General features: G+C 37.4%; 1 protein-coding gene across 1 annotated transcript; it reads left to right on the forward strand.

The window, feature by feature from the left end:
• LOC128246945 (uncharacterized) lies at positions 1 to 27,610 on the forward strand. The gene is made up of 9 exons (XM_052965524.1): positions 1 to 209; positions 16,147 to 16,283; positions 17,600 to 18,934; positions 20,426 to 20,495; positions 21,045 to 21,449; positions 22,160 to 22,273; positions 22,720 to 22,812; positions 23,335 to 23,397; positions 24,515 to 27,610. Exons 1-8 carry the CDS (start codon positions 140 to 142, stop codon positions 23,385 to 23,387), a joined length of 2,277 nt encoding a protein of 758 aa, XP_052821484.1. The 5' UTR covers positions 1 to 139; the 3' UTR covers positions 23,388 to 23,397; positions 24,515 to 27,610.
• The last annotated feature ends 264 nt before the right edge of the window (positions 27,611 to 27,874 follow it).

Consider the following 27,874-nt stretch of genomic DNA (forward strand, 5'->3'; position numbering starts at 1 on the left):
TCGCACTTTCGTCAGTATCCTTACATCTATTTACGAGGTCTATCTCGAAGCTTGCCCGGAGATGGCCGAGTTGTTACGATTGCCAGACTAGAAGCCTGCGATAAAAGTTTGTTTTTGATATTATAAAATTAACTTCAAAATGCCGGACCTTTTTGGATCAGATATGTTGGAAGTAAAAGAAGAAAAGAAGGAAGACAAACCAATTCAAGGTATTAGATAATACTGTCAATGATAAATGCTCAATATTTTAGACTTGCGAAATGTGCAATATCTCATTTTGCGATTAGTCATTCTCATGATTCTGAAATGCCTTCCAGGCTTTTTTTAATGATGTTTAGCCTGGACCTAAACATCATTAAAAACGGAAGCCTGGATGGCATTTAAAATGTCCAGGGTAAACATCATTAAAAAAAGCCTGGACTCCATATTACAGCCTTTCATGTTGCATCAGATATATCCCGGAACAACGGGTTTTCGACCGCCTAAGGATTATTTACATTTGTATCATAAATAAGTGATAATAAAAAATAAATGTTTGTGTGTACCATTTAAAGCAATCATTCATCTTTCAAAAAACAAAAAATAAAATCTGTTTCAATCGTCTGTTGTTTACATTTTGAATCCAAAATGGCGGCTGTCACATGTTGTATTTGACCTAGATACAACATGCTTTCGACCATGACCTTTAACTATACTTCGCAACAAAAGTTTGTGCACAATATTTTTTATTTTAATTTGTATAACTTGTTTAAACTGTTTAATGTATTTTATTTTTAAAAAAAGTTCTTAGATATTTACATATTTGCCATACAGTCACTTTTTAGTGACTTATCACCACAAGAGTGGCAAAGGAATGCATCATCCTTTCGCTTTCACATGTGTACAAAATGATAAATTCACCCATCATGAACCATGTTATCACTGGTCCAACTCTGAATGAGCCTCATATGACCTGCCTAGTCTGCAATATGTTTATTTTTATGGTAACTGAGCTCCCAAATGCAATTCAATATAGTTACATGTAGATGAATTTCATTAATTTTAGAATAAGCAACATACCATATTTTGATGCGCTTTTAACCATATTTTGATGCGCTTTTAATGTTGTGCACTATACTAAGAAAACAATAGGGCATAGGTTTTAGGCTTTTGGTAGATATGTAAGATCTGGCAAACAAAAACAACACGATTTTAAAGAAGTATTTTACATGTGAAATCATTTTAAACAAGGGTCAAATTTGGCATTAATTAAAAATGACAAATTGGTGTTGTTTCAAGTATAACTTAAGTTTTTTTTAATACCACCATTCCCATTCTTTTTCAAATGAAGTTTTCTGACAGTTATACTGGTATGGTTAACAATTGGAGCTTATTTTTACCGAAAGTGACGCAAAATAGAAGTGATTTACCCATTTTCAGGAGGCGGTCGAAAATAGGTTGTGGTCGAAAATAGGTTGTTCCGGGATATGTAATCCACCTAAATGGCCGTCAACGAGTCTTTTGACGATTTTTTTAATATGGCAGACTCGTGACGTCCACCATCCCAGCAAAAAGTAGCAAGCGGTCCTTGCACAGAGAATCCTTGTGGCCACAATTTTGAAATTATCTCTGTTATAAATTCTAATTTCTACGTAAATATTATTGCCTACTATTAAACACATATTAAGTTATGTCAGTATGCCCAAAAACATGTTAAGTTATCATAAAACACTTACAAGTGTCGATTGTTTATCAAGTATCCAGATATCGGTAAATCTGGGACAAATCTGACTGGTTGTGTACATGTACTGGTTAGCGACCTATTATTCGCCCGTACCACTTTTTCGCCCACCCAGTTAAAAGCAGTCAAAACGAAATATTTTACCCAAATCAGTATGGCGTTTCATTGCGGCATCATTTTTGACAGATATCAGGTGTTTTTTGCGTTCAAATGTAAGAAGTATGTGGAATTTGACCCAAATAAACATTGTTTACACTTCTGACCTTGTAAGTTGAATGCGGGGATTACGTCATCACGCGCGCGCTCATTTGCATGAGGCCCTGTAAGGATTTTTTAATTTTCATTATACCTTGCACTATCAGACGACATTATTGATTTGTCATTATAAAGTAAAAAAAACGGTGTTTAATTATACAAATACAATAAATTGCTGTATTTTACGTTCAATTTTAGAAAAAGCAAATGGTAAAACCTGAAAACGGTGAAGTAATCGCTGGATTTTTCGTCTAAGGGAAGCAACTCAAATTTGAATTAATGATTACATTCTTGTACGGACATGCGTTGTTCCTCTTCGGAAGTCTATAAATAACCATACATAGTGTAGGTCATGTTTTAAGAAGGAATCCCGGTAGCTTTTTCAATTTCTGCAAAGAGGTGGCTAACCGAGTAGGTGCTGTATCATTTTAAACATACATAAACAGTATGTAATAGTTAACATACTATATTTATTGATCAATTGTAGTTTTAAACGGTTGCTAGACTTGTCAAATAAAATAAAAATGTTTAAAGATATAGTTTAGAGAGAAATATATGAAAACATTGTATGAACAGCGAATTTATGGGGTGGGCGAATAATTGGTACAGTAGGGTGCTTATTTTAGCGAAATTATAGGGGTACTTTGCACGTGGGAATATTCGGAATCCTTAGCTATTTTTAAAAACAAATTACACAGTTTTTGTTCAAAGGGCTGACCTATCTGAGTGTAAAGTTTTATCGTAATAGCTAACTTGTGTCAAAAGTAACATAGGAAAAACCTCCATTTCCGGCCGAAAAGGGGTCGCTAACCAGTATAACGGTATTTGTAACGACCATAACTTGTGTTGCGAAACAAGCAACTCCGTTATGTTTAACCCTTTTATTCAATCTGATGTGATTCGGTAAGAAACTGAAAAATACAATGAAACAGTCTAAACTATATGTACATGAAATAAATTGAATGCAAAACTAATGACATAATACTGATGGAAATAAACAAAGTCAATAAAGACGTTTATATGTGTTGCTTAATAACAATTCCACTTTAAATTATGCTAAGATACATTATAAAAGCTTTAAATAAGACAAAATTCTGAGAAAATATAAGGTACGAACAGTAATGAGTACGAACGAGAAATTAAAGAATTTTTGACAAGGTAGCCTTTAAGAGTAGAAATATAACCAGGGCTCGACGTTAACTTTTAAATCCACTGGTCCATTCGGACTAGTAGATATATTTTCTACTGGTCCTGACCTAATATATACTGGTCCTGACCAAATTGATATGTAGCAAGGTGCATATTTCAGTATTTTATTAGTTTGTGTGTTTGGTATGGTTCTATATCGTATATCGTTTTGTATTGTTTGTGTATCGTCGTGTTTAGTGTTGTGCTACGTAGTTATTGTCCTCTGTGCGTTACTGTCCGTCTATGTCCGTCAATGTCCGTCTATGTCCGTCAATGTCCGTCTATGTCCGAGTGCGTCAGAGCGTGAATACTGGTTATGCGAGTTTGTCTAAATTTATAGAGTGATTGATTGGTTCATAATGCCTTTTCCCCTTTTTCCCGCTTCATTGCACACGCCCTTATTTATATATACACATATATCATTCCGTTCTGAATCATCATCGACGCAAGTCAAGATTTCAATTGTAACAGTTGTTACTATTTATTTAATATTCGCTCTTATCATTGAGCTGAAATATTCTTACTTATTTAATTATTATTTAGACGTGCCTGGTAAGTTTATTGCTCATAGTTCTTAGAATGTTTTATGTATTTAACCGCGAAGTCTCCCTTGATATATTTACCGATCACTGTCCATTGTCTTTGTATTTGGTGTTATTAATAATATGATTATGTTAGTATATACTTTTATATGTTTTATTATATGTTTTAGGTTTCATTCGACAACGTATAAATAAATATTCGAACTCCGAAGTTGAGTGGTTTTGTCTTAGTACACCCACGCTACAAATGGCTCCCCGACGGGGAATCGAACCCCGGTCTCCCGCGTGACAGGCGGGGATACTTACCACTATACGATCACGGCCTGTCACGCGGGAGACCGGGGTTCGATTCCCATTTTATCTGTCAAATTTGACAGTTATCAGCTGATCGCGTGTCACGTGACAGAAGAGGAGCACCGCGTATGGATTTCTGTGTGTTTTGTCTGTGATATATGTGTTATTTGTAATTGTGGATTGTATTTTTGTGTGTGTGTGATTTTTTTCGTCGAACCGTGAGTACCCTTATTTTATACATAACTTTGTAAGTTTTTGATATTTTGGCTGTAACTATTTTTTTCCTTTTGAGTAAACCGGCTAGTTGACATTTATAAAGTGAAAATAGTGTGACCTAGATTTTTTTGGATTACTTTTTGGATTTATTGCTTTATTTACGGTAAGAGTACATATATTTTTGGTTTATTTCATTTCATTTGGTATTGATTTTGTCTGTCTTGCTTGAAATTGTAACTGTCATTTTGTACTTTGTCAGTCATTTTCATTTGTGACATAATTTCACGACCCGGTATTTGTTTTGACAGTTAATTTTGACAGCTAAATTCATATGTTTAATTAATTGTACACACGGCTCCTTTTGAATTGCTTATCTATTGACTGTGCTTTAAATGTTTTGTTTTGTGTAAACTTGCTTGCTTTACTTGTGTCATAGATTAGTATTTCTGTGCTTTATTTGCTTCATTATTTTCATTTTGCTGGGTTATTGTGATCTTGCCTGGCTTCTGCATATATTTTGGTTGCATACATTGCTTTGCTTAATTTTACACGCTTACAATTAATTTATACATGCTTTAGACTTAGTTTAGCACGTTAGTTTAGATCATATTTATCATTATAAAACTTAAGTGTATTTATTATTGTGTTTTCCATCCTTCACACATATTACACATATAAATTTAAACTACACATATACACATTACCCCTGCTTTAACCCATCCCAAATTTCCCCTTGCATGACCGGTTAAGTGTGCTTGGCAAGTTACTGTATTCATTTGCATAGTTGTTTGTTTATTTGTTTCTTGTGTGTTTCTGTGTTCTTTGTTTCTGTGTTCTTTGTACATTATATGTTTCATATTTTGACCTGTCAGACTAGGTTATAAATATTTGCCCTTTTTCATATAATTTTCCTACTTTATTTCCAGATTTCCCTGTGATTATTTACATTTCAGAGTGTGATCTCACAGTTTTGATTAATTTGAGATTCTGAAATCATTTTATTAAGTTTTGCTCCACACACAATTGAGTACTTTAATTATTTATTGTTCATAGTAACTGTGTGAATATAGCTAAACCAGGTGTATTTATGGTAGTTGTGTCATAGCTTAAATAGAAATAGTTATATAAATAAACTTGGTAGCCTACTAGAATATTTAGGGAAATATTTGACCCTGAACTTGTTTAAACTTAGACTGGTCCCTGGCCATTAAACTTATCACTTGTATTATTTGTACCTTTTAACGGATCTGTCCTTTGCTTTGTCTTTGGCCTTTACATTTAATTTCATAAATTTAATTAAAATTAATTTATTTGTCATTTGAATTAAAGTTTAACATTCACATACATCAATAGGATAAGTTCAATTTTTTTATTTCAATAAATCAACTTTGAAATTTATTTTCATCATAATTAATTAGACTTAATTTACACACATTAAATTTAATTACACATACAGTACACATATAGTTTTACACATCCGTTGATATATATATATATATTTTTTTTTAATTAAAGATATACATTGGCATTTATTAATAATTCACTGGTGAGCATAGCACATTGTGATCACTAATACACTCATAGTCACACACAGTGTAGTGGATCATAGCCGCGTTCTGTTTTATTAATTTATTTTTGTTTTATTTGCCCTTTCTTTTCTACTGTATTTTCTGTACATCATTTCTTCATTCTGGGTTTGTTATACCTTCTGTTGTTGTTGCTTTCTGTCACCATGAGTGACGAAGAAGCCCCCATGTCCGAGGAGAAGCTTGGTGCAGTTGGTGGTGATATGTCATACCCATCTGAAGCTGAAATGTTACAGTTACTGTCCAGCAAGTATAATATTACACCTAAGCTTGCCCCACCCATTTTTGATGTTAAGCCCAAACCTCTTTCAGGTTCTAATGTCAAGCCAAAGCCACAACCATTGATGTCCCTTTTGACCCAACCTTCCACGCCCCCATCTCATTTTGCTTTTACACCTTCTTCTATGGCGACTAAGGCACCGAAGATCCCACCGTTCTCTGGTGATGATCCTACGCCTAAGTCAGAGATCAATTTTTATGAGTGGCGCCATGAGGTGCGTTGTCTGAGGAAAGACACTTCTTTGTCTTCTTCCTTAGTGCTGCAAGCTATCAGGTCTTCATTACGGGGTACAGCTCGTCGTTTACTAGTTTCACTTGGTGAAAATATTACAGTAGACACGGTACTCCGGAAGCTTGAAGTGAATTATGGCGAACCTTCTCAAAAGTCTTTATCTATGAAGGAGTTTTTCAATTTGTCTCAAAGACCGGATGAGTCTGTCACATCTTTTGGTTGTCGGCTCGAGTCGGCTTTGACGCAAGCTTTTGACAGCGGCCGCATCCCATTGACAAATCGTAACGAACTGCTTTGCGAAAGACTATGGTCTGGTTTGCGCACAGAGATGTTGCGCACAAACACACGCCACAAGTTAGACGCAGCAGCAGATTATGACGCGTTTCTCCGGGATGTCAGGCAGGTTGATAAAGAGCTGTCCCTTTCTTTACCAAAGTCCAAATCCCCCCATGCTTCTAGCCAACAGCAATCTATGCCCCCCAGTTCTCAGCAGCCCAACTTTGATAAGAAGCTTTCTGACTTAGAGCAACGGCTCAATTCCCGGATATCTTCTGTCCAGTCTGGTGTTGATAAAAAGTTTTCCACTATTTTACAGCGCCTAGACACTCTCACACTTTCGCCTGATGTTAGTGTACCCCCACCCCAATACATTCCTCCTTTGTTTTCCCCTTCCCAGGCGGCACCTCCCAGACCGCATGGTTACGGCCCTCCGACACCCAATGTATACTCTGGTGGTAACCGTGGTTCCCGGCGTGGTAGAGGTGGTGGCCGCCATTCTTCTTTTGGTCAGTCCCCTAGTCACCCAAACTTTTAGCCGCCCCTGCCAGTGGCCACCCAGGGGTTGGCGCCGTTTTCGGCCAGTCTGTTAGTGTTTCTGATCTTGTTGGTGCGTCCAATACGTCCAATGTTGTCATTGATTCAGTTCCTACTATAGGTCTGATAGACAGTGGTTCCATGGTCACCACTATTAGTGATACTTTCTTTAGGTCTTTGCCTAGTAAGCCTCCTTTGAAGGAATTGTCTGATTTGAATATCGACATAAATGTTACTGTTGCCAATGGTAACAAACTTGCCATTTTTGGGTATATTGAAATCACTCTGGCTGTTCCTGATTTGAATTTTGAACTTGATGTTCCAGTACTTGTAGTTCCCGACACTGGCAGTCATCCGGTGATTGTGGGCACCAATATCATTAGACGTTGTAAGTCAGCGTCTGTGGCACCCGCCCGTCCATTGCCTGATTCTTGGCAATCAGCCTTTGATGCCCTAGTCTGTGAACCTATTACAGTAAAGTCTACTAATGAGCATACTGTAGAACTTGGTCCTTATGAGTCTGTTACCCTTAACGGAATTGCCAGAGGTCTTAAACATGATGTTCAGAAGATTGTTACTGAGAACATTTCTCCTGATAGCCCATACCTTGTTAGACCCCATGTTTTGAAGGCTCCTCACCATGGTAATTATGTCAAGGTCCCTGTTAGGTTGTGCAACATGACTGCCAAACCCGTCCTCATCCGGCCAAAGTCAGACATATGTGTTGTAGACGAGGTCAAGGTCGTTGATAATCTTGCTTCTTCACTTCCTTCTTCCTCTTCTTCTAGTCTTGACCCAGTTGACGATCTTGGTGTCAAAATCGACATCGATAACTTGTCACCAGATCAGATTCTGCGGATTCGCCAAGTACTTGGTAATTGGCGTCATATCTTTTCTACCGGCCCTACTGATCTTGGCTGTTCCAATATCGTCAAACATAAGATAGTTCTTACCAATGACACGCCCTTTAAACAACCATACCGCAAGATTCCACCAGGAATGTATGAGGAGGTACGTCAACATCTTAAAGATATGGTTGACTGCGGTGCGATTCGCGAAAGTGACAGCCCGTACTCCTCTAATGTAGTTCTTGTGCGAAAGAAAGACGGCTCATTGCGTTTTTGTCTGGATTTCCGTATGTTGAATTCCAGGACACGTAAGGACGCCTATATGCTGCCAAGGTTCGATGATACCGTCGACACTTTGGTAGGTTCCAAGTTCTTCTCCAAACTAGACTTACGCTCAGGTTACTGGCAAGTCGAAATGGAAGAAGAAGACAAGCACAAGACCGCATTTTCTGTAGGCAATCTTGGCTTCTTTGAGTGCAACCGAATGCCTTTCGGTCTGACGAACAGTGGCGCTACATTTCAGCGTCTTATGGAGAAATGTATGGGCGATTTAAACCTCAGAGAATGTCTTGTTTTCATTGACGATATCCTTATCTTCTCTGACTCTTTCGAAGAACATTTGTCCCGTCTCCAATCTGTTTTTCAACGCCTCCATTCTCATGGTCTTAAACTAAAAGGCTCAAAATGCGAGTTCTTTAAGTCGTCAGTTACCTACCTTGGCCATGTTATCTCGGCCAATGGTATTTCCACTGACCCGGACAAGACATCTGCAATTTCTGATTGGCCCGTCCCTAAGAATGTCCAGGAGTTGCGTAGTTTTTTAGGGACTGCTGGTTTCTACCGTAGGTTTATACAGGGTTACTCTAAGATAGCCCATCCCCTTAACCAACTCCTCGAAGGGCACGGTTCCACCAAGTCTTCTAAGAAGTCTAGGAAATCTAAAAGAAATTCCCCATCCCCGTGGTCCTGGTCCGACGCCCAGCAACATTCTTTTGATCTTTTAAAGACTAAACTTACTTCTTCTCCCGTCCTAGCTTTCGCTGACTTCAGTAAACCCTTCATCGTCCATACAGACGCGTGTGGGACCGGTTTAGGCGCAGTTCTTTTACAGGAGCAGGAAGGCGAGGAGAAGGTGATTGCTTATGCGAGCCGAGGTCTTCGGGCAGGTGAGCGGAATTACCCTGCTCATAAGCTAGAATTCCTCGCGCTCAAATGGGCTGTCACCGACAAATTCCACGACTATTTGTTTGGTAACACCTTCACTGTTTTCACAGACAACAATCCATTGACCTATGTTTTGGCGTCTGCGAAGCTTGACGCGACAGGTCACCGCTGGGTGGCGGCCTTGTCTGCGTACAAATTCGATATTGTTTACAAGTCCGGCAAATCTAATAACGACTGTGATGGTTTGAGTCGTAAGCCACAGATGTTTTCTGAAGCTGTCAAAGCTATTTGTCTGGCAGCTACTACTTCTTTTGCTGCTGTTGAGAGTCTTTCTTGTGATAGTGACGCAGTCCTTGGAGATGATATTTTTTCAGATACTGTCCCAGTTAATCCTGTCGATTGGGTGCAGGAGCAGGCCAAGGATGCTGATGTTTCCAGGGTTGTTTCCATCCTGCGGTCCGGTTCTCGGCCGAGGGGGGAGGAGTTATCTCGAGAAGTCCGTTGTCTACTCCGTGACCTTTCATCTCTTTCTCTTGATAATGGTATACTTTACAGAACCGCTACCGTGGATGGTGAGCAGGTCCGTCAGTTAGTTGTTCCTGCTGCTTACAGATCTGTTGCTTTTCGTGGTATTCACCATGATGTCGGTCATCCTGGCGTCGACAAGACTCTATGGCTCGCCCGCCAACGCTTCTTTTGGCCTGGTATGGAATCCTTTATTAAGGATCATGTTTCTTCCTGTCTATCTTGTGTCTGTAGGAAGACGCCTGTGGTACCACGTGCAGAACTCGTACCCATCAACACCACACGACCGATGCAGCTTGTATGCATGGATTTCTTGAAGCTCGAGAGGTCCAAGGGTGGGTACGAGGATGTCCTTGTCATAACGGACCACTTCACTCGTTATGCTAAGGCGATTCCATGTCGCAACCAAAAGGCGACTACCACCGCCAAGGCCCTATATGAGCACTTTATCGTGCATTACAGTTTTCCCGAGCAATTGCATTCTGATCAAGGGCGTAATTTTGAGTCCAAGGTTATTAAGGAGTTATGTACTCTTGCGAATGTCCGCAAAACGCGCACTACACCTTTTCACCCTATGGGTAATCCTTCTGCGGAACGTTTCAATCGCACTCTTTTACGTATGCTTGGCACGCTTAACGATGATCTTAAGGCCAACTGGAAAGATTATCTTCCAGCCCTTGTTCAAGCTTACAACGCAACTAAAAGTTCTTCTACAGGTTTCTCCCCGCATTTCCTGATGTTTGGCTGGCATCCCCGTTTATCCGTTGACGCTTTTATGGGCACCAGTCCGGGTAACCTTGCTGACTCTAATTATTCCAGCTACGCCGCAAGGTTACAGAAACGTATGCACTATGCATACAAGGTTGCCAGAGAAGCCGCACAAAAGCGAGCCAGCCAGAACAAGGCCCACTATGACCGTCGTGTTCACGAGAATAAGCTTGTCGTTGGTGATATCGTTTTGGTCAGGAATGTCAACCTCCAGGGAAGGCAGAAGCTCGCCATCCGATGGGAACGTAGCCCCTACGTTATCGTAGACGTTCCGTACGATGGTCAGCCGGTGTACAAGGTTCGCCTGGAGTCCGGCAACGGACCTGTAAGAACATTACACCGGAACATGCTTCTCCCTTTTCAGTCAATTCCCACTGACGAGGAGTCACCTGCACCTCAACCTGTCCCAAAAGCCAGACCGAGGACCAGAGCAGCCCCTGTTGACAAGGAGTATGATGGCGACACTAGCTCGGAAGAGTCAAGTTCCTCCGCTGTCTATATCATCCCTCAGCGTCGAGGTCTTCGTCGTTTCAGTCCTTCTCAACCGGCCACACGTGTCAATTCTTTAGCCCCTTCCTCTCCTGTCCATACCCCTCATATTGTCGCTCCACCTACGCCCAGTCCTGTCCCGTCCTTACGTTCTCCTGATCCAGTTATTTCTAGACTTAGTCCTAGTCCTGTTACTCCCATACCCGTGCCCAGGCCGCGACGTACTAAACGTCCACCTGATAGGTATGGCGAGTGGGCTTATCAGCAAACAGCTGAATTCTTTGTTTGAGACTAAGTAGATTGAGTAGGCTTATGTATGAGTTGTACTGCTCTCATTATAGCATTTCAGGTAGTTTTCACAACAATATTAGTAGTTTTATTATTATAGCGCAGTGTACTATGGTTTTACTCATTATAATATTCATATTGCGTTACAGGCATTTTCATTGCGAAGCGACTGCTGCCCTTTGTGACATATATGTATTAACAGTTGTATCTGTTTGAGATATACTCTATTGTATTTGCCACATCCTTTGTCTCATGTTTTATAAACAATACTTAAGCCTTTGCTATACATTATGAGATTTTATTCTTCTCGTAATATTATTTGAATACAATATCGTTGACACTTAATATTGATATCTATCATAATTCATTTCCTTGAGATAAAGTTATTTACTCTCTTTACCCGGAAAGTATGTTTCCTGAATGTAGGGTACATTCCAACTAGGAGGGGGAGTATGTAGCAAGGTGCATATTTCAGTATTTTATTAGTTTGTGTGTTTGGTATGGTTCTATATCGTATATCGTTTTGTATTGTTTGTGTATCGTCGTGTTTAGTGTTGTGCTACGTAGTTATTGTCCTCTGTGCGTTACTGTCCGTCTATGTCCGTCAATGTCCGTCTATGTCCGTCAATGTCCGTCTATGTCCGAGTGCGTCAGAGCGTGAATACTGGTTATGCGAGTTTGTCTAAATTTATAGAGTGATTGATTGGTTCATAATGCCTTTTCCCCTTTTTCCCGCTTCATTGCACACGCCCTTATTTATATATACACATATATCATTCCGTTCTGAATCATCATCGACGCAAGTCAAGATTTCAATTGTAACAGTTGTTACTATTTATTTAATATTCGCTCTTATCATTGAGCTGAAATATTCTTACTTATTTAATTATTATTTAGACGTGCCTGGTAAGTTTATTGCTCATAGTTCTTAGAATGTTTTATGTATTTAACCGCGAAGTCTCCCTTGATATATTTACCGATCACTGTCCATTGTCTTTGTATTTGGTGTTATTAATAATATGATTATGTTAGTATATACTTTTATATGTTTTATTATATGTTTTAGGTTTCATTCGACAACGTATAAATAAATATTCGAACTCCGAAGTTGAGTGGTTTTGTCTTAGTACACCCACGCTACAGATACTTTTTGATGAAAAACCAAATTCAAAGCTATAAATATGGACGAAATGATTTGCTAAAATAAGTTATTGGAATTTTACATCGTAATAAAGATTGACCTAATTCCGATGATTTCACAGCTATGGTAAACTGTTCTGTGCTGTTTACTTCCGGTCGCAGATGTAACGCATGCGCAAGGGAATGTAAATAAAAAACAACGAACGCTCTCTCTGTATCTGTATGGGTACGTCAAAGCTACCAATACTGGCTTTCACTTGACGGGGGTGTGCGCATAAAATTAGTTTTTATTTGTCTGTCAGTAGAGCTGATTTGAAGCAATCTATGGTTGATGAATCTACCACACTGTCACTTAATTGATTCCACTCTGGAACAGTTCTCACGAAGAATGAGTTCTTGAAATTGGCTGATCTACTATCTATATTTGAAAAGCACTGTTTGTTATTATTCACTGAGTTTTCCACAATGTTTTTGGTGATAAAGTTTTCAAAACGTTTAGCCCTAATTGTTCGTTTCGGTCTCAAAGGTGTGAGATAGTGTTCAATATTGATGGCCGGTACGTGCCCTTTCACCATCTTGTACAGAAAGGTCAACCGCTGGTGGCGACGTCTCTCTTGAAGTGGGAGGAGGTCTAGTTGGGACAGCATCTCTGTGACCGCACCATCATGTCGAGAGCGGTAATCCCTAGTGATGAAGCGTGCTGCCGATCGCTGGATTTTCTCTAGTCGGTTGATGTCACTGGTTGAGTAGGGGTCCCAAATGACGCAGCCATACTCGAGCTTGGACCGAACTAGAGCCAGGTATGCGTTCCTCCTGCATTCTTTTGGACAGTACCGGAGGTTGCGACGTAGAAATCCAAGGGTTGAATTGGCCTTCTTTGCTATGTTGGTTATGTGGTTATTCCACTTCATATCTTCGGAGAATGTTATGCCGAGGTAGGGGTTGGTTTCTACACGTTGTAGTATGGAGTTGTTGATCTGGTAGAAGAAGCTGGATTTGTGCTTTGAGCTCAGAAGGTAGCACTTCTTCGCGTTAAACTTCATCCCCCAGTCATTGGCCCATTGTTGTAGAGCGTCTAGGTCTTGTTGCAGCTGTTTGTGGTCTCGGAACGAGTTAATCGCCCGGTATAGCAGGCAGTCGTCAGCAAAAAGTCGGATGGTGGACTTCACTCTGCTTGCACTGCATTTGTTGGATTATACATATTGTCAGATTTAGTCAGGGATCGTGCTTAACATTTCTGATTAAATTATTTCTTCTTGGAAATTTCACTGGTCCAGTCGGACTAGCCAGAACTGGTTTCTACTGGTCCGGACCATGAATCTGGTGGTCCCGGACCATCGGACCACCGTTAATGTCGAGCCCTGATAACCAGCTTAATTACAGCATAAAATACAAATTACAAGTAACACACAATAAAAGTATTAAACTTACAGTGTGAGGGCTACAGAGCAAGAATCTATGCAAGATTGTGTCGAAAACACCAAAATTTGTGAATAAGTAAGTACAATATTGCCAAAAAGGTTACGAACAACCATTACATTAAAATCTAAATACAGGCAGGAGTTACGCATCCTGGGGCAGGTGATTGAAAGGGACAAGTGAAAAATAACGAAACAATCTTTCCAGCACAGTATTCGTGACCCATAATATATTAATGTGAAAATAACAACTCAAATGACAAATCAAATCCAGTTCAGATCACTGTCAGATAAAAATTGAACAACTTTGTCATTATTATTCAACATCAATGCATATTATTACAGTATATCATTTCACCCGTTGTTAAATGGTAGAGAGTTGTAGCGTTACAGGGATACATAAGAAATGTCAAAATAATAAAAAAAAGTATCCCTGGTCGCTCATTATTGTAGCTACAGATATATAGGTCATGCTTTATTTACCTCAAAACTAAATACTGGAGTACCTTGGGGAAACTACAGTACCCAGGGGGAAACTGGAGCATCCTGGGAAAACGAGTACCTGGGGGAAACTGGATTACCATTTTCTGGGAGGAATTGGAGTACCTGGGGGAACTGTAGTACCTGTCAGGAATCTTGAGCACCAGTGGGGAACTGGAGTACCCAGGGGGAAACTGGAGTACCTGGGGTGGAAACAAGAGTATCAGATGGGACTGGAGTAGCCGGGGTAAGTGGAGTACCTGGGGGTAAGTGGAGTACCCGGGGGAAACTGGATTACCTAGTGGAAACTGGAGTACCCGGGGGAAAACTGAAGAACCCGGGGGGAACTGGAGTACCAGCAGGGGAAACTGGAGTACCAGCAGGGGAAACTGGAGTACCCGGGGAAAAACTGGAGTACCTTAGGGAAACTGAAACATCTGGGGAAAACTGGAGTATCTAGGGGAAACTGGAGTACCCGGGGGGAGACTGGAGTGCCCAAGTGGAACTGGAGTAAACAGGGGGAACTGGAGTACTAAGGGGAAACTGGAGTTCCTTGGGGGAAACTGGAGTACCAGGGGGAGCTGTAGTACCCGCGGGGAGGGAGTACCTGGGGGGAGCTGGAAAACTTGGGGGGGGGGGAAGTACCCAGGGAAACTGGAGTACCAGGGGAGCTTGAATATCTGGGGGAAGTGAAGAACCCAGGGGAGCTGGAGTACAGGGGAAACTGGAGTACCCATGGGAAATTCGAATACACAGGGGAAACTGGAGTACCTGAAGAAAACACACATGTCTAGCTTGGTGTCATTAACCAAACTCAGATATGCCTAAGCCAGTCTGGCAAGTCTTGTAGAGAAGCAAGTGCCTTTACCACTGCACAAACAGTACAGCCTGAATGAATACTTGATTTGAATTATATTTGCCGGATTCACAATTAGTTTTATTTCTATTGGGCATACCAAGAACATGTGACAGATTTACTGATTATAACAGTGAATGAATATGTACTATTAACAGTATAAATTGTGAAAGTTTATTAAATTTTTAGACTTCAAACCATGTTCAATCTGTGAACAAGAACTGCTGCCATATAGACTTGGAGTGACCAACCACACTTCTCCTATTCATATCACTTTAATAAACATTCTGATTGTATGAAAATTTAATATGGTTTGACGAAAAGACGAAAGGACACATTTTACACATAATGACAAGAAATAAAATTATAGTCTCATGTACATGTATGTATTTGATTCAAATCAACAAGGAAAGCATTCAGAGTGCGGCCATTAGCTGCCTCATTTCATTAGTGTCTTGCAGTTTGTGAAGGCAGGGCTTTTTCTGCCCAATTTGGGAAAAAGACCCTGGACATTTTGGGAAATTTTGTGTTGTGAAAATGCTGAAATTGGGAAATTTTACAATTAAAAGAAAAAGCTGTCTAGTCTCCTGCGAATTAGGAAATGATTTTATATTAGTTTAGTTCCCTTTAAAAGTCCCCAAATGGCTGAAATATCAATCCTTGGGTGTAAATATCTATTGCAATAAGTTGATCATGACAGATAATATTTCATAAAGATATCTGAATGTGATGAAAATCAATGATTTCAGAGTTCAGTTATCAAAAAAACTCACATAATTTATTAGGATGTTGAAAATGAACCTGTACATGTATGTAAAAAGACTTACTAAAAAAAAATTTATTTTTTTTTTTTTGATTGGGATTTTTTTCTAGAGATTGGGAAAAATATCTCATATTTTGCTCTGGAAATGGGTCCGATAGTTGGACCCGTGGGTACTATAGAAAAAGCCCTGGAAGGTCTCATCAAGCATATTTAGGTGTGCATCTTTGTGGTTTTAATCTGTTTGTGAAGAGGTAAATAAGCAGAGGCATTTATTGTTTTCAGGTACACAGTCATTACCACCTGCACCATGTACAATTAATGCTGACTCAGACGATCACATCAACAGTGGGAAGCTTGGGGACCATGTGGCACCAACTGATACAGAGGGGGGCATTGACCCTGATATCACCAAGATGCAGGTTGGTTTTTTGCTCAACTATTGAAAGAATAAGGAGGGCTATGCTGCACAACTTTTCTTTTTAAGACATTATCTCAGCAAATACAATGTATATCATTTATTGCATTTAAACTCTAGATATGTGTTCCCAACTATCCACCTATTTAATTAATGAAGTATAATAACACTTTTAACTTGAAAATGGTTAATTAAAATAATGGGCCTTTATCATTTGACTTTGAAATTATTGTTCAGGTTGAATGTACCGTAAATGACTGATTATAAGACGCTAGTGTATATAAGACGCAGGCAAAAAAATCTGCAAAAAGGTCGAGAATTTTTTTAAAAATCTAATCTATGTAATGGGTTATAGGACACATTGAAAAAATCGTCTTCCACCATCTGCCACCCTGTTTGTTTACAGTGACGATTTTTTTTTTTTTTTGTGAAAATGAAGATAATTGTTGTAAACCATTTATTAAATTCATTGATTTATTAAATACAATGCAAAATATGTTTCTTTGTTTATTTGTTTCATACAATAATACATAACAAATTGTTTAAAATGAAATACATTCAAAATCAAACACAGTATTCAAAGCACAATGTCATTCTGTCAGCCTTAGGTCACTTAGTTCAATTTGTTCTTTCTCATTGTGTGTTGTAAACGATATCCTGTCGAGAATGAAGAAATTTTGATACCAAAAACCTTATATTTTATGTGTTTTTCTCAACACGTCAGCACCTTCAGCAAAGTATAAAGAACATGGCCAAGTGCGAAAAACAGGACTTTTATCGCAACCATTTGTACTATTGATAAGTTTAACACTTAAAGGCAAAATGGTTTGACAGTGCACAGCTATACCCGTTTGATTATTATTTCATACGAAATAATATGATTATTATTTATTTCATACAAAATAATATTGAATAATTGAAATCACAAAGGTTTTTCCCCATTTATTTCTCTGAAGAGCCAAATTATGCATGAAATCAATTAAAAAAAAATGTCAAAAGCTTATTAAGTACTGTTTGTAAGACGCAGGCATATCTTTAAATCAAAATTTGAGGAAAAACGTGTCTTATGATCAGTCGTTTATGGTAATGATATGCCACACATTTGGTCATACAAAAAAGTGCATTTTACAAAAACGTAAGCGAGTACCTTTTACCTATGGCTTTGTCTAGAAAGATTGATTTAAAATATATTAGGACTAAATCACTTCATCTCATGTTTTATCTGTATCTGACAGAGATATTTGAGCTTATTGATTCCTGTTAAAATGAAGTAACTTTGACTAAGTGTTGCGTATTATATGTCTTTTCTTTTTCTTTTAGAACAAACCATTGGAAACAACACGAAACCTGTCTCAAGAGGAGACAGAACATGAACCAAACAGTTGTCAAGATGCCATGCCTACTCAATCGGTAACCAATGATGCTTCTACGAGAGACATTGACGATTATTATGACCGTCATTACACTGATGGTATTTGTAGTTTAAATCAGAATCAAGAAAAAGCTGACAAAAAACAATCACCTTCTGCATCAAATCATAATGTATGCATCACAAATGAGTGCATAAAGGATGGGAAAGAGACAAAAAAATCAAACACTTCTGATTGTGACACGAATGAACTAAAACAAATTGAAAATGAAGAACAATCCAATGAAATACTTACAGCTGTGGTTCTCCATAATACTGATGACAAAAGTGTTGATGAAAGCAAAGGCAATGGGAAAAAAGTTGCCATTGAAGATAGTGAAGATAATGGGATGCATGGTGATGTTGGCACAGACAAAGTGAAGAAAGCTGCCAAAGGCACAGGCAAGGTGAAGACAGAACATGAACCAAACAGTTGTCAAGATGCCATGCCTACTCAATCGGTAACCAATGATGCTTCTACGAGAGACATTGACGATTATTATGACCGTCATTACACTGATGGTATTTGTAGTTTAAATCAGAATCAAGAAAAAGCTGACAAAAAACAATCACCTTCTGCATCAAATCATAATGTATGCATCACAAATGAGTGCATAAAGGATGGGAAAGAGAAAAAAAAATCAAACACTTCTGATTGTGACACGAATGAACTAAAACAAATTGAAAATAAAGAACAATCCAATGAAATACTTACAGCTGTGGTTCTCCATAATACTGATGACAAAAGTGTTGATGAAAGCAAAGGCAATGGGAAAAAAGTTGCCATTGAAGATAGTGAAGATAATGGGACGCATGGTGATGTTGGCACAGACAAAGTGAAGAAAGCTGCCAAAGGCACAGGCAAGGTGAAGAAAGTTGCCAAAGGCACAGGCAAGGTGAAGAAAGCTGCCAAAGGCACAGACAAGGTGAAGAAAGCTGCCAAAGGCACAGGCAATGTGAAGAAAGTTGCCAAAGGCACAGGCAAGGTGAAGAAAGCTGCCAAAGGCACAGGCAAGGTAAAGAAAGGTGCCAAAGGCACAGGCAAGGTGAAGAAAGTTGCCAAAGGCACAGGCAAGGTGAAGAAAGCTGCCAAAGGCACAGGCAAGATGAAGAAAGCTGCCAAAGGCACAGGCAAGGTGAAGAAAGTTGCCAAAGGCACAGGCAATGGGAAGAAAGTCACCAATGACATAAAGAAAGGGATTGTCAGCAATGGAAATGCAGGAATCAGCAAGAAGCTGGTTGTATTGGTAAGTACTTTCAATTAATTTTTGGATTTGATTTGATTTTGATGTGTGTTAATATCTCCCAATGTAGGATTATTAAAATCACATCGAACGTTGTCTATTCAAATTTTGTGTCCTGGCTTTTACTTTGTCATGCAGGATGGGATTCTAAAATGACATAGCGCATGTGTTTGGCTGTTCTCTAAATCATCTGGATATTATTTATACATACAATGATTGTTATACCCCCAAAACAAAGTTTGGGGGGGTATACTGGAATCGGGTTGTCCGTCTGTCCGTCTGTCTGTCTGTCTGTCCGTCCGTTTTTTTTTGTCCGGGATTCATCTTTGTCGTTATTGAACAAATCTTTTTCAAACTTTCAAATATTAATGACCATGATGTAAACCTGTGCCTCCGTGGATTTGGTCAGAGTCGCATGATCCTGAGTGGAGTTGTGGCCCCTTAATGAGTTAAATTGGGCAAAATTAGCTTTGTCCAGGATTCTTCTTTGAAGCTATTGAGCAAATCTTTTTCAAACTTTCAAATATTAATGGCCATGATGTAAACCTTTGCCTCCATGAATTTGGTGGCAGTCACATGATCCTGAGTGGAGTTGTGGCCCCTTAATGAGTTAAATTGGGTAAAATTAGTTTTGTTCGTCCTACTCCTTCGTCATTTTTGAATGAATCTTTTTCAAACTTTTAGCCATGGTGAGAACATTTGCCCCTGTGATTGTGGTTGGAATCACATGATCATGTCTCCAATTATGGCCCCTGAATAAGTTAAAATAGGCAAAAATTATACAGCTTTGTCTAGCCTAATCCTTGGTCATTTTTTCTCATTTTTTCTATAAATCTTTTTCAAACTTTCAGATGTCAATGACCATGATATGAACTGTTGAATATGTGATTTGGTGCACCTGTATTAATCAGAATGTTTGCATGGCCTTAAAAAGACCTTTAATTGATTTTGTCCTTAAAAAGACCATCAAAAGTCCTGAAGTTAGGTGCATACAGGCCTTAAATTTGTTACAATATTCGCTTTGGTGGCCTACTCCTTTGTCATTTTTCAATATATTTTTCTCAAACTTTCAGCTATCCATGACCATGATGTGAACCTTAGTATATGTGATTTTGTGCACCTGTATTATTTCCTTGGTACTCATGTGTGGGGGGGAGGTGGTGGGGGTGGGTAAACAGAAATTGGGTTGGCAGACTGTCAAATTCACCCGTCCACCTTCATTTTGGAATATCCTGTCAGGAGTCATGACCCCTTTATGGTGAAAATGAGAGAAACAGGTTTGTTATCTCCCCTGAGGTGGGTGGGAGTGGGGTAATATTCGCTTTGGTGGCCTACTCCACAATAGGTATTCTAAATAAACTAAATAAATGTATTGCCTTGTGCTTTCTAATGATACCATAACTAAGGCCAATGCAAACAACCTAGACAGGGAAGGGTTGGGGGGTATTCGTTAGCCTTTGGCTTACAGTTCTAGTTATATTATACTTTCCTTAGTTTCAGATACTTTTGGGTTTGTGCTTACTCGTGTATGTTCAAGCTCCTGTTGTAAAAGAAGTCGCTAAAGGTATGGAATGACTTTAATTGTTTAAAAGAATAAGCTAAGGTATTAGTCAATAGTGCTGGATGCTGTTTTATCAAGAGTCCTTGGAGTGGCTTTAAATTTTTACTAAGGAAAGATCTTCAGTGGGGCAGGGTTACTGCTGAAAATATTGCTTAAACATATAAACTTGCTCCTCAGCTCTATATGAAATGACCAGCTGATGTGAAACCACCAATGTCAGATTTATAAGAACTTATAATGCATGATTCCAGTCCCCATGATAATGTCGTAGTACAACTTAGTTCACATGTTACCAATTATAATTGCACATTTTGTATGACACGGCCCATCACTATCCAAATAAGCTGAAGAGTTACGCCAATTTGCCATCCAAATTGTTCATCCCATTGCGGATGTTCTTGAATGTATCATTGTAGGGGCCTTCGTAAATGCTGTTAGTAGACTGCAGAAATTTTACAAGGGTGTTATATTTTAGGTGTTTTTTGTACAGTTTAAGATGTATGAACTGGCAAATGAAACAATCTACAAATGTGCAATATATTTTATTTTCAGGAGAACAGCCATTGTTTTTGGTGGTAATAGTATGTACCACAGATAGGCAAGACATTGTCAATGTCGAAGGAAAAGACGACTATGTCAAAGGAAAAGACAAATGGATAGGGGGCTGCACTTTTCAGGATTCATCATCAGAACTGGGAAAAGCAGAATACAAGGATTTTTATAACATATTGAACCAACCATTTAGATGTTGTAAATTCAGCGTCTCCAAGCAGAGTAGAACCCGGATGACTTACAATATCTCCTCACTTACTTCTACATTGAATACAGCAGAAATTTCTATTTATGGGAAGGCACCAGTATTTATGAGTCCATCTTCATTTAATACATTAGGAGTTTCAGATGACATGATGGCATCAGTATCTATGAGTACATCCAACCTGGTTGTGATACTAGAAGGTTAGCTGACATTTACAGATTGTACAATTACGAATACTTATAAAATTCAGTAAAATAATTTTTATCCTCAATATTTAATTATACTTATATAGAAAGTTTCAATGATATGAAATTTGCAGGCTTTCGCCCCTGGGTCTGAACCAGCTGAGGTCTTTTTATATACCGGTACATGCCTTTTTTAATCATTATCAAGACAGAAAATAATTACAATTGATATATTGTTTCACATGACAAAGGAATCTGGAACCATGTTATGTCAATTGTTGATAAGACTAAATGTATGAGCCCATTACTCATTTGCAGTAATACAGAATTGAAGGTTGAAAATGATGTTAACAGTGCTGTTAGTTTTACAAATCTCTGAACAATCCGCCCAAGGTCAATATAAATATTTGTTGAGAATGTTTTTAAAAGTTCACCTTTCACCAAGTTAGACTTTGTTGGTTTGATTTCCTTCAGGATGAGAGATGTCCAGTAGTAAACATGTATCATACAATATGCCTCTCACCCAAAAGGGTTCTATCACTCATTGGGCCTAGTGTTCAGAACTTGGTTAAAGCTAAAAACGTTGTTAACATCATCGTTTCATTAACTTTCAAATTGTTACTTCTCTGGAGGTTTCATGGATACTCTCCTGCTATGCAATGTTTCTTACATGATTTGAGACAACAAAAACGGTTTACATTTTAACCTTCGTGTAATTGTTTCAGGAAGAGAAAGCCATGGACCAGGAAATGAAAACAATGGCAGCGTGGTGGGCTGGGTAGTAGGGCCTCCTATTGGAATTGTGGCTACAGTCATCGTCTTCATCTTTATCAAGAGAGGTTAAACTTTAATTAAGAAGTCATTTGATCAAATGTCAATTATAAAATTACTTCTGGTTTACTTGTAATTAAAATAAACTGTTTAAGGTCATGTACTTAAACTATAGAAATGTATTTCATTTGTCATTCGATAGAACAAGTATTTTTCAACATAATAACTCAAAAACAGTTTGGCCTAGGACAATGAATTTGCATTGGTAGGTTGATCTTGACCAATAGATGACCTTTGTTCATTTGGTTGGCAAAGCATATTATTTTAACATCTCTTCCTCAAATCTTGATCAACCCTAGGCTCGGCTATTTAGGTTGAATAGTGTTTGTAATGTTTTCGATTTCAAGTCTGATTGCTTCAGTTTTGATCCTAATAATTTTATCCAGATTTGACAATTGTACGCTCTTTAATAACCATTGATAGCCATCCCATCTTTTCTTATTTGTCCATGCAGTGACCAAGTGGTATAAAACACGAAAAAATTACAACCCAAGTGCCAACGGTGGTGATGTTGAAGATGAACAAACTGAAAATACAGGGCCCGATGGTAATTATTCAGAAAGTTATACATGAAGTTCAGTTTTTGATAAGATAATACAATATTTACAGTGATATTGTTAATCTTACTCAAATATTGTAAATCGTCTGTTTTTAAGAGAGAAAATCTTGAGTTATTGTCATAGCCTTGGTGTTGTATGCGTCGTATGCCACTTTTTAACTTTAAAATAACAGAGGTGATTTGGTGCTCGGTCGGCGAGACTTGTTGGAATTAGTCTGACACAGTATTTATATCTGTCTGTCATGGTCTGTGTTCTTATTTGTTGAAGATAAACTGCGATGTTTTATGAATCACATTCATTATAATGCCTATATATCTATATATTTATTTTATCTATGTTTAATTAAGAATGTAATTTGTCATTCATATGATATTGAAACATCTCGCAAAAATGCTACCAAGAAAGCGATTAAAAAGTGTTGCCAAATCTAGTAGTCAGTAACATACACATGTTTAAAAATATATGTAAAAAATTATTTGTAATTCAATAATCTTGTTTTTACTTTTCAGAACATTCAGATGAAAGTTTACTGAATGGTCCCAATGCAAACGGAATTGATTGAGGAAGTACAGGTAATAATTGTATTAGTTCTGTAAAGTATTCGTCATTAAATGTTTGGATTTGAATAAATATAAGATTAATTGCATTGCAATTTTATCATGTTGAATTTTTGCCAAACACTGTTTCCAGTTAAAGGGACTGTCTCACAGATTGGCACCAAAAAAAGTAGGTTTTTTTTGTAACGAACCTCAGGACAATTATCTAATAGAACGTGTTACGCTTTGATGTCAAAATTGTAAAAAAAGTACCAAATGTTAAAAAAAAATGTGTCGGAGCCCGGATTCAAACCGTGTCGCCAAAATTGAAGTCTGGCGTCTTCCCTACTGAGCTAACATGGCTTACACAATTAGGGTGACATAATTAAGCTATACACCTACCTCGGTAATATCACGTGATAACTACGACTAGCCGATCACGCATAAGGTAGACATATCCAGTAAAAAGAATTAATGGAAAAATACGAAATAACTGCTAAACTTAAATAAATTGTAAACAATGTGGTACTTCAATAATTAAGTTTCAATGCATTGAACGCATCGATGCCAAGTTTGTCATTTTTCGACAATTTTCTTTTTTTCGCTATTTTTTCATCTGTGAGACAGTCCCTTTAACTTGCATCTTTGCTCAAAATTGCAGCACTTCTCCAAGTGCCCTTTTTAAGTACCCTGGTGACCTAGATTTTCTTTTGGCTGGGTCCCATGTCCTACATGCACATATTTGTTATTGATGTTCATAGGTGCCATATCAACTTTGGGAGTATGTATATGTATATGTGTATGTGTTGCAAGTTTGATAACTCTGTTTTGTTGATCATGGAGTTACGCCCTTTGATCATCAGAAAGAATAGACAAGCCTTGTTGCATTATTGCCTTTAAATATGTAATGGTGTTGTTTTAATTGCCAATCTGTATGATTACATTCGAAACAAAACTATAAAAAAGATTCATTGTACTGTCATAGCATTTGTTTTGCATCTTGAAACATTTTAAAGAGTGGGCATAATGTTCTGCGTGCTGAATTATTAGAAAGCTTTACTTCGTGTTGTGATGGGTTGAAAACTGGGACAACTTTAGGAGTGTAGAAATGTTCATGTTGTACATGAATGAATATTATGATATTTTCTTTCAGAAGTGTAATGGACAACAACTGCTTGAAGGTCTTGGACCAGATGTGGAACCACTGCAGAATTGTTTCCATTGTTAGGAGGATTATTCAATTTTCTTTTCTTTTTTATTGCATCAAAACTGCAGCTTATGTGTATTAAGAATATATTAAGATTTGTAATGTTTGTACTTGGCATGGTTTGGAAATCTATCATTTAGAATAGTATGTTTGTAACAACGTAAATGCATTAAACTATGCAATATACCAATGAGCAAATATCATCATTTGCTGAAGGGTTCCAGCTTTTGGTATCTTAGTTTAAACACTCCTAATGATTTGCCATGCTTTATTTCGTCATACAAAAAAATAGTGCATTCTACAAAAGCATGAGATTTTTGACTTAACAATATAGATAATTTTTCATTTGAAAATACTTGTATCACATTAATTTTGAAGTATTTTATTTAAAAAAAAATTCATTATTCACCACGATTATTTTTAACATTTGGGTTATTTCTGATAAGGATAGATATTTGTTGAAATCTGAGTGGCTGTTTCATTTAATTTTTGATTGGCTGTTTCATTAACACCACATTTGTACAAAATTGTTGCACTCTTACTATTTTTCATTTGATGGCTTATTAGTTCACTTCAGACAGGTGAACAAATTTTAACTATTCCCTTAGTTGTAATGAACAATCTCTGTTTTGGTCCAGTTTGAGATTTAACAGAAAGATTAATGTTATTAGTAACTTGTTACCAAAGAGTCTGATTAGCCTTTGTTTTTATTGTTGTCTGGAAAATCCGTGTTTTATCGACTGATTTTAAAAGTGCTTAAATAGAAAATAAGGTTAATTGGATTAGATCCAGATAAATTTTTTACTCTTTCAATCAGATGAGGCATGGCTTCACATGCTTTTCTGTTAGGACTACCTGCGGATGTAATAACTGATGGGGGGGGTCAGCTTTTCGACGTTTGTAAGTCTTGTCTTCAATATTCAATTCAGGATAAAGTTAGAATAGGGAATTTAATAAATCAAAATTTTGGAGATCCTGAATTAAGTGAGTATTAAGTGTTTTCACTGATTGGCTTTTATCCTTTGTCCTAACATAAAAGTATGGTTGGGGTACTTACACTCGCAGGACTTGATATGGTATTTTAATGCCTTTTTTATGTGTACATATTTTTGCTTTGAGTTTGTTTTTTCACGCTTTGGGTTGGTGTTTTTATTCTTGTAATTTATTATTAAACATTTGTTTATATTAATTACTAGTATTTGTATATATCATTGTGACACCACATAACATTAGAACATTACGTTTTGACAAACAATCACTTTGTAATTTCTTATCAATAGCACTTAATGAATAGAAAGTTGAGCATATTTGATTTATTTATTAAATAGCTAATCATTCGCTGTGATTATTTTTAACATTTGGGTTAGTTCTGATTTGTTTTTTTGTTCATTTGTGCTTTATAAAATAACATGTTTAAATTTGAATTTATGTCGCTAAATGTTAACCATTGCTTGAGTTGTTTATTGTATGGTTAGCTTTATATACTAAAGCATTGTGTGGACCTCGGGAATTTATCGGACATTATATGAGACTCTATCATAGTTATATACTCACTTTTAATTGTTTAATTCTTTTTAAGTGGCACTGAGGTTTTAATGGCTGCTTAAATATTGAATCATATGCACAAGACATTGTTATTTCTAGTATGACTGCATTATTTTCTTTTTTTCTTGCTGTAATGTATTTTCGTTAGACATTAAACAAATTGAAACTCTTTAATTTTAATTTAGTGTACTATTTCAGCTTCCAGTTTAAATTGTGAGTCTATTGTTTTCATGTTTTGAATTTAACTACGAACTGTTGATTTCAAATTTATAGTTTAAAATGTTTTTAGCTCGACTATTCGAAGAATAGGTGGGCTATACTACTCGCCCCAGCGTCGGCGTCCGGTTAAAGTTTTAGGGCAAGTTGGGATTTTCACTAATAAGTCCAATACACTACATTCAATTGACTTAATACTTCACACAGTTGTTCAGGGCCATCACATGATGAGGTTAGATAACTCCATATTATTCTTTACACAGATTATGGCCCCTGATTGACTATGGAACTTCAGTTACTTGGGTTAAAGTTTTAGGGCAAGTTGGAATATTTATTAATAACTTCTATATCCTTTGTTCAATTGACTTAATACTTCACACAGTTGTTCAGGACCATCCCACAATGAGGTTACATAACTCCATATTATCCTAAATACAAGTTATGGCCCCTGATTGACTTAGGTTAAAGTTTTAGGGCAGGTTAAAGTTTTAGGGCAAGTTGGGATTTTCACTTAAAACTCCAATACCATTCATTCAATTGACTTAATACTTCACACAGATGTTCAGAGCCATCACATAATGAGGTTAGATAACTCCATATATAATTTTATACAAATTATGGCCCCTGATTGACTATGGAACTTAGGTTAAAGTTTTAGGGCAGGTTGGGATATTGTTTAATAACTTATATACCCTTTATTCAATTGACTTAATACTTCACACAATTGTTCAGGACCATCACCCAATGAGGTTAAATAACTCCATATCCTTAATACAAGTTATGGCCCCTGATTGACTTAGGTTAAAGTTTTAGGCAAGTAAAAGTTGAAGGGCAAGTTGGGATTTTAATAAAAAAAACTTCTATACCGTTCATTAAATGCACTTAATAAAATTCAAAATTATTTATGACCATCTAACAACAAGAAACATAACTCCGTTTTAAGCCTAAATACAAATTATGGCCTTTGATTTTTTTTTTTATTTCCTTTGAAAGGCATATTTGAATATTCTTAACCACATTTTCATAATGAGAAATCAAGTTATTTGAATGACTTGCGTCATTGTTTTGGCGGGCTGGTGGGAGGGCAGCATCAAAGTCACCTTATGAATCGAATAATTTTAGTTAGGTTTGAAATAAAGGGACTAAACTTGGCATTATTGCATCGTTATTGTTTTCTAAGTCAAAGCGGCGTAGTCGAGCGCGCTGTCTTACGATGGCTCTTGTTTTATTAGCACTTCTCTCAAAAGCTTGTTCTATATCAATAAACGCACCAAAAAATCATTTTGTTGTTCAAGACTTCGAACTGAATTATGCGGTTTAAGACAAACATGCGATCTGATGTTGAAAAACCAGCTCTCAACATACTAATAAACAAAAGTCTATTCTATTTTATGCAATTTAACAGTTTCACCATACAACTGGTCGATAGTGTTTAGGTTTTGTTGTGCTACCCTTATTATATTTTTAGCTCACCTGAGCATACAGTGTTCAAGATGAGCTATTAGGATCGGTCTTCGTCAGGCATCCCGCTTTATTTTCATCAAC

Source organism: Mya arenaria, chromosome 9 (genome assembly GCF_026914265.1).
Source record: "Mya arenaria isolate MELC-2E11 chromosome 9, ASM2691426v1".
In the NCBI taxonomy this organism is placed as follows: domain Eukaryota; kingdom Metazoa; phylum Mollusca; class Bivalvia; order Myida; family Myidae; genus Mya; species Mya arenaria.

Coding starts and splice junctions, on each gene's coding strand:
- LOC128246945 (XM_052965524.1), top strand. CDS start 140: ATGCCGGACCTTTTTGGATCAGATATGTTGGAAGTAAAAGAAGAAAAG. Junction 16,284..17,599: donor CTGATATCACCAAGATGCAG/GTTGGTTTTTTG, acceptor TTTTTCTTTTAG/AACAAACCATTGGAAACAAC. Junction 18,935..20,425: donor GCAAGAAGCTGGTTGTATTG/GTAAGTACTTTC, acceptor TACTTTCCTTAG/TTTCAGATACTTTTGGGTTT.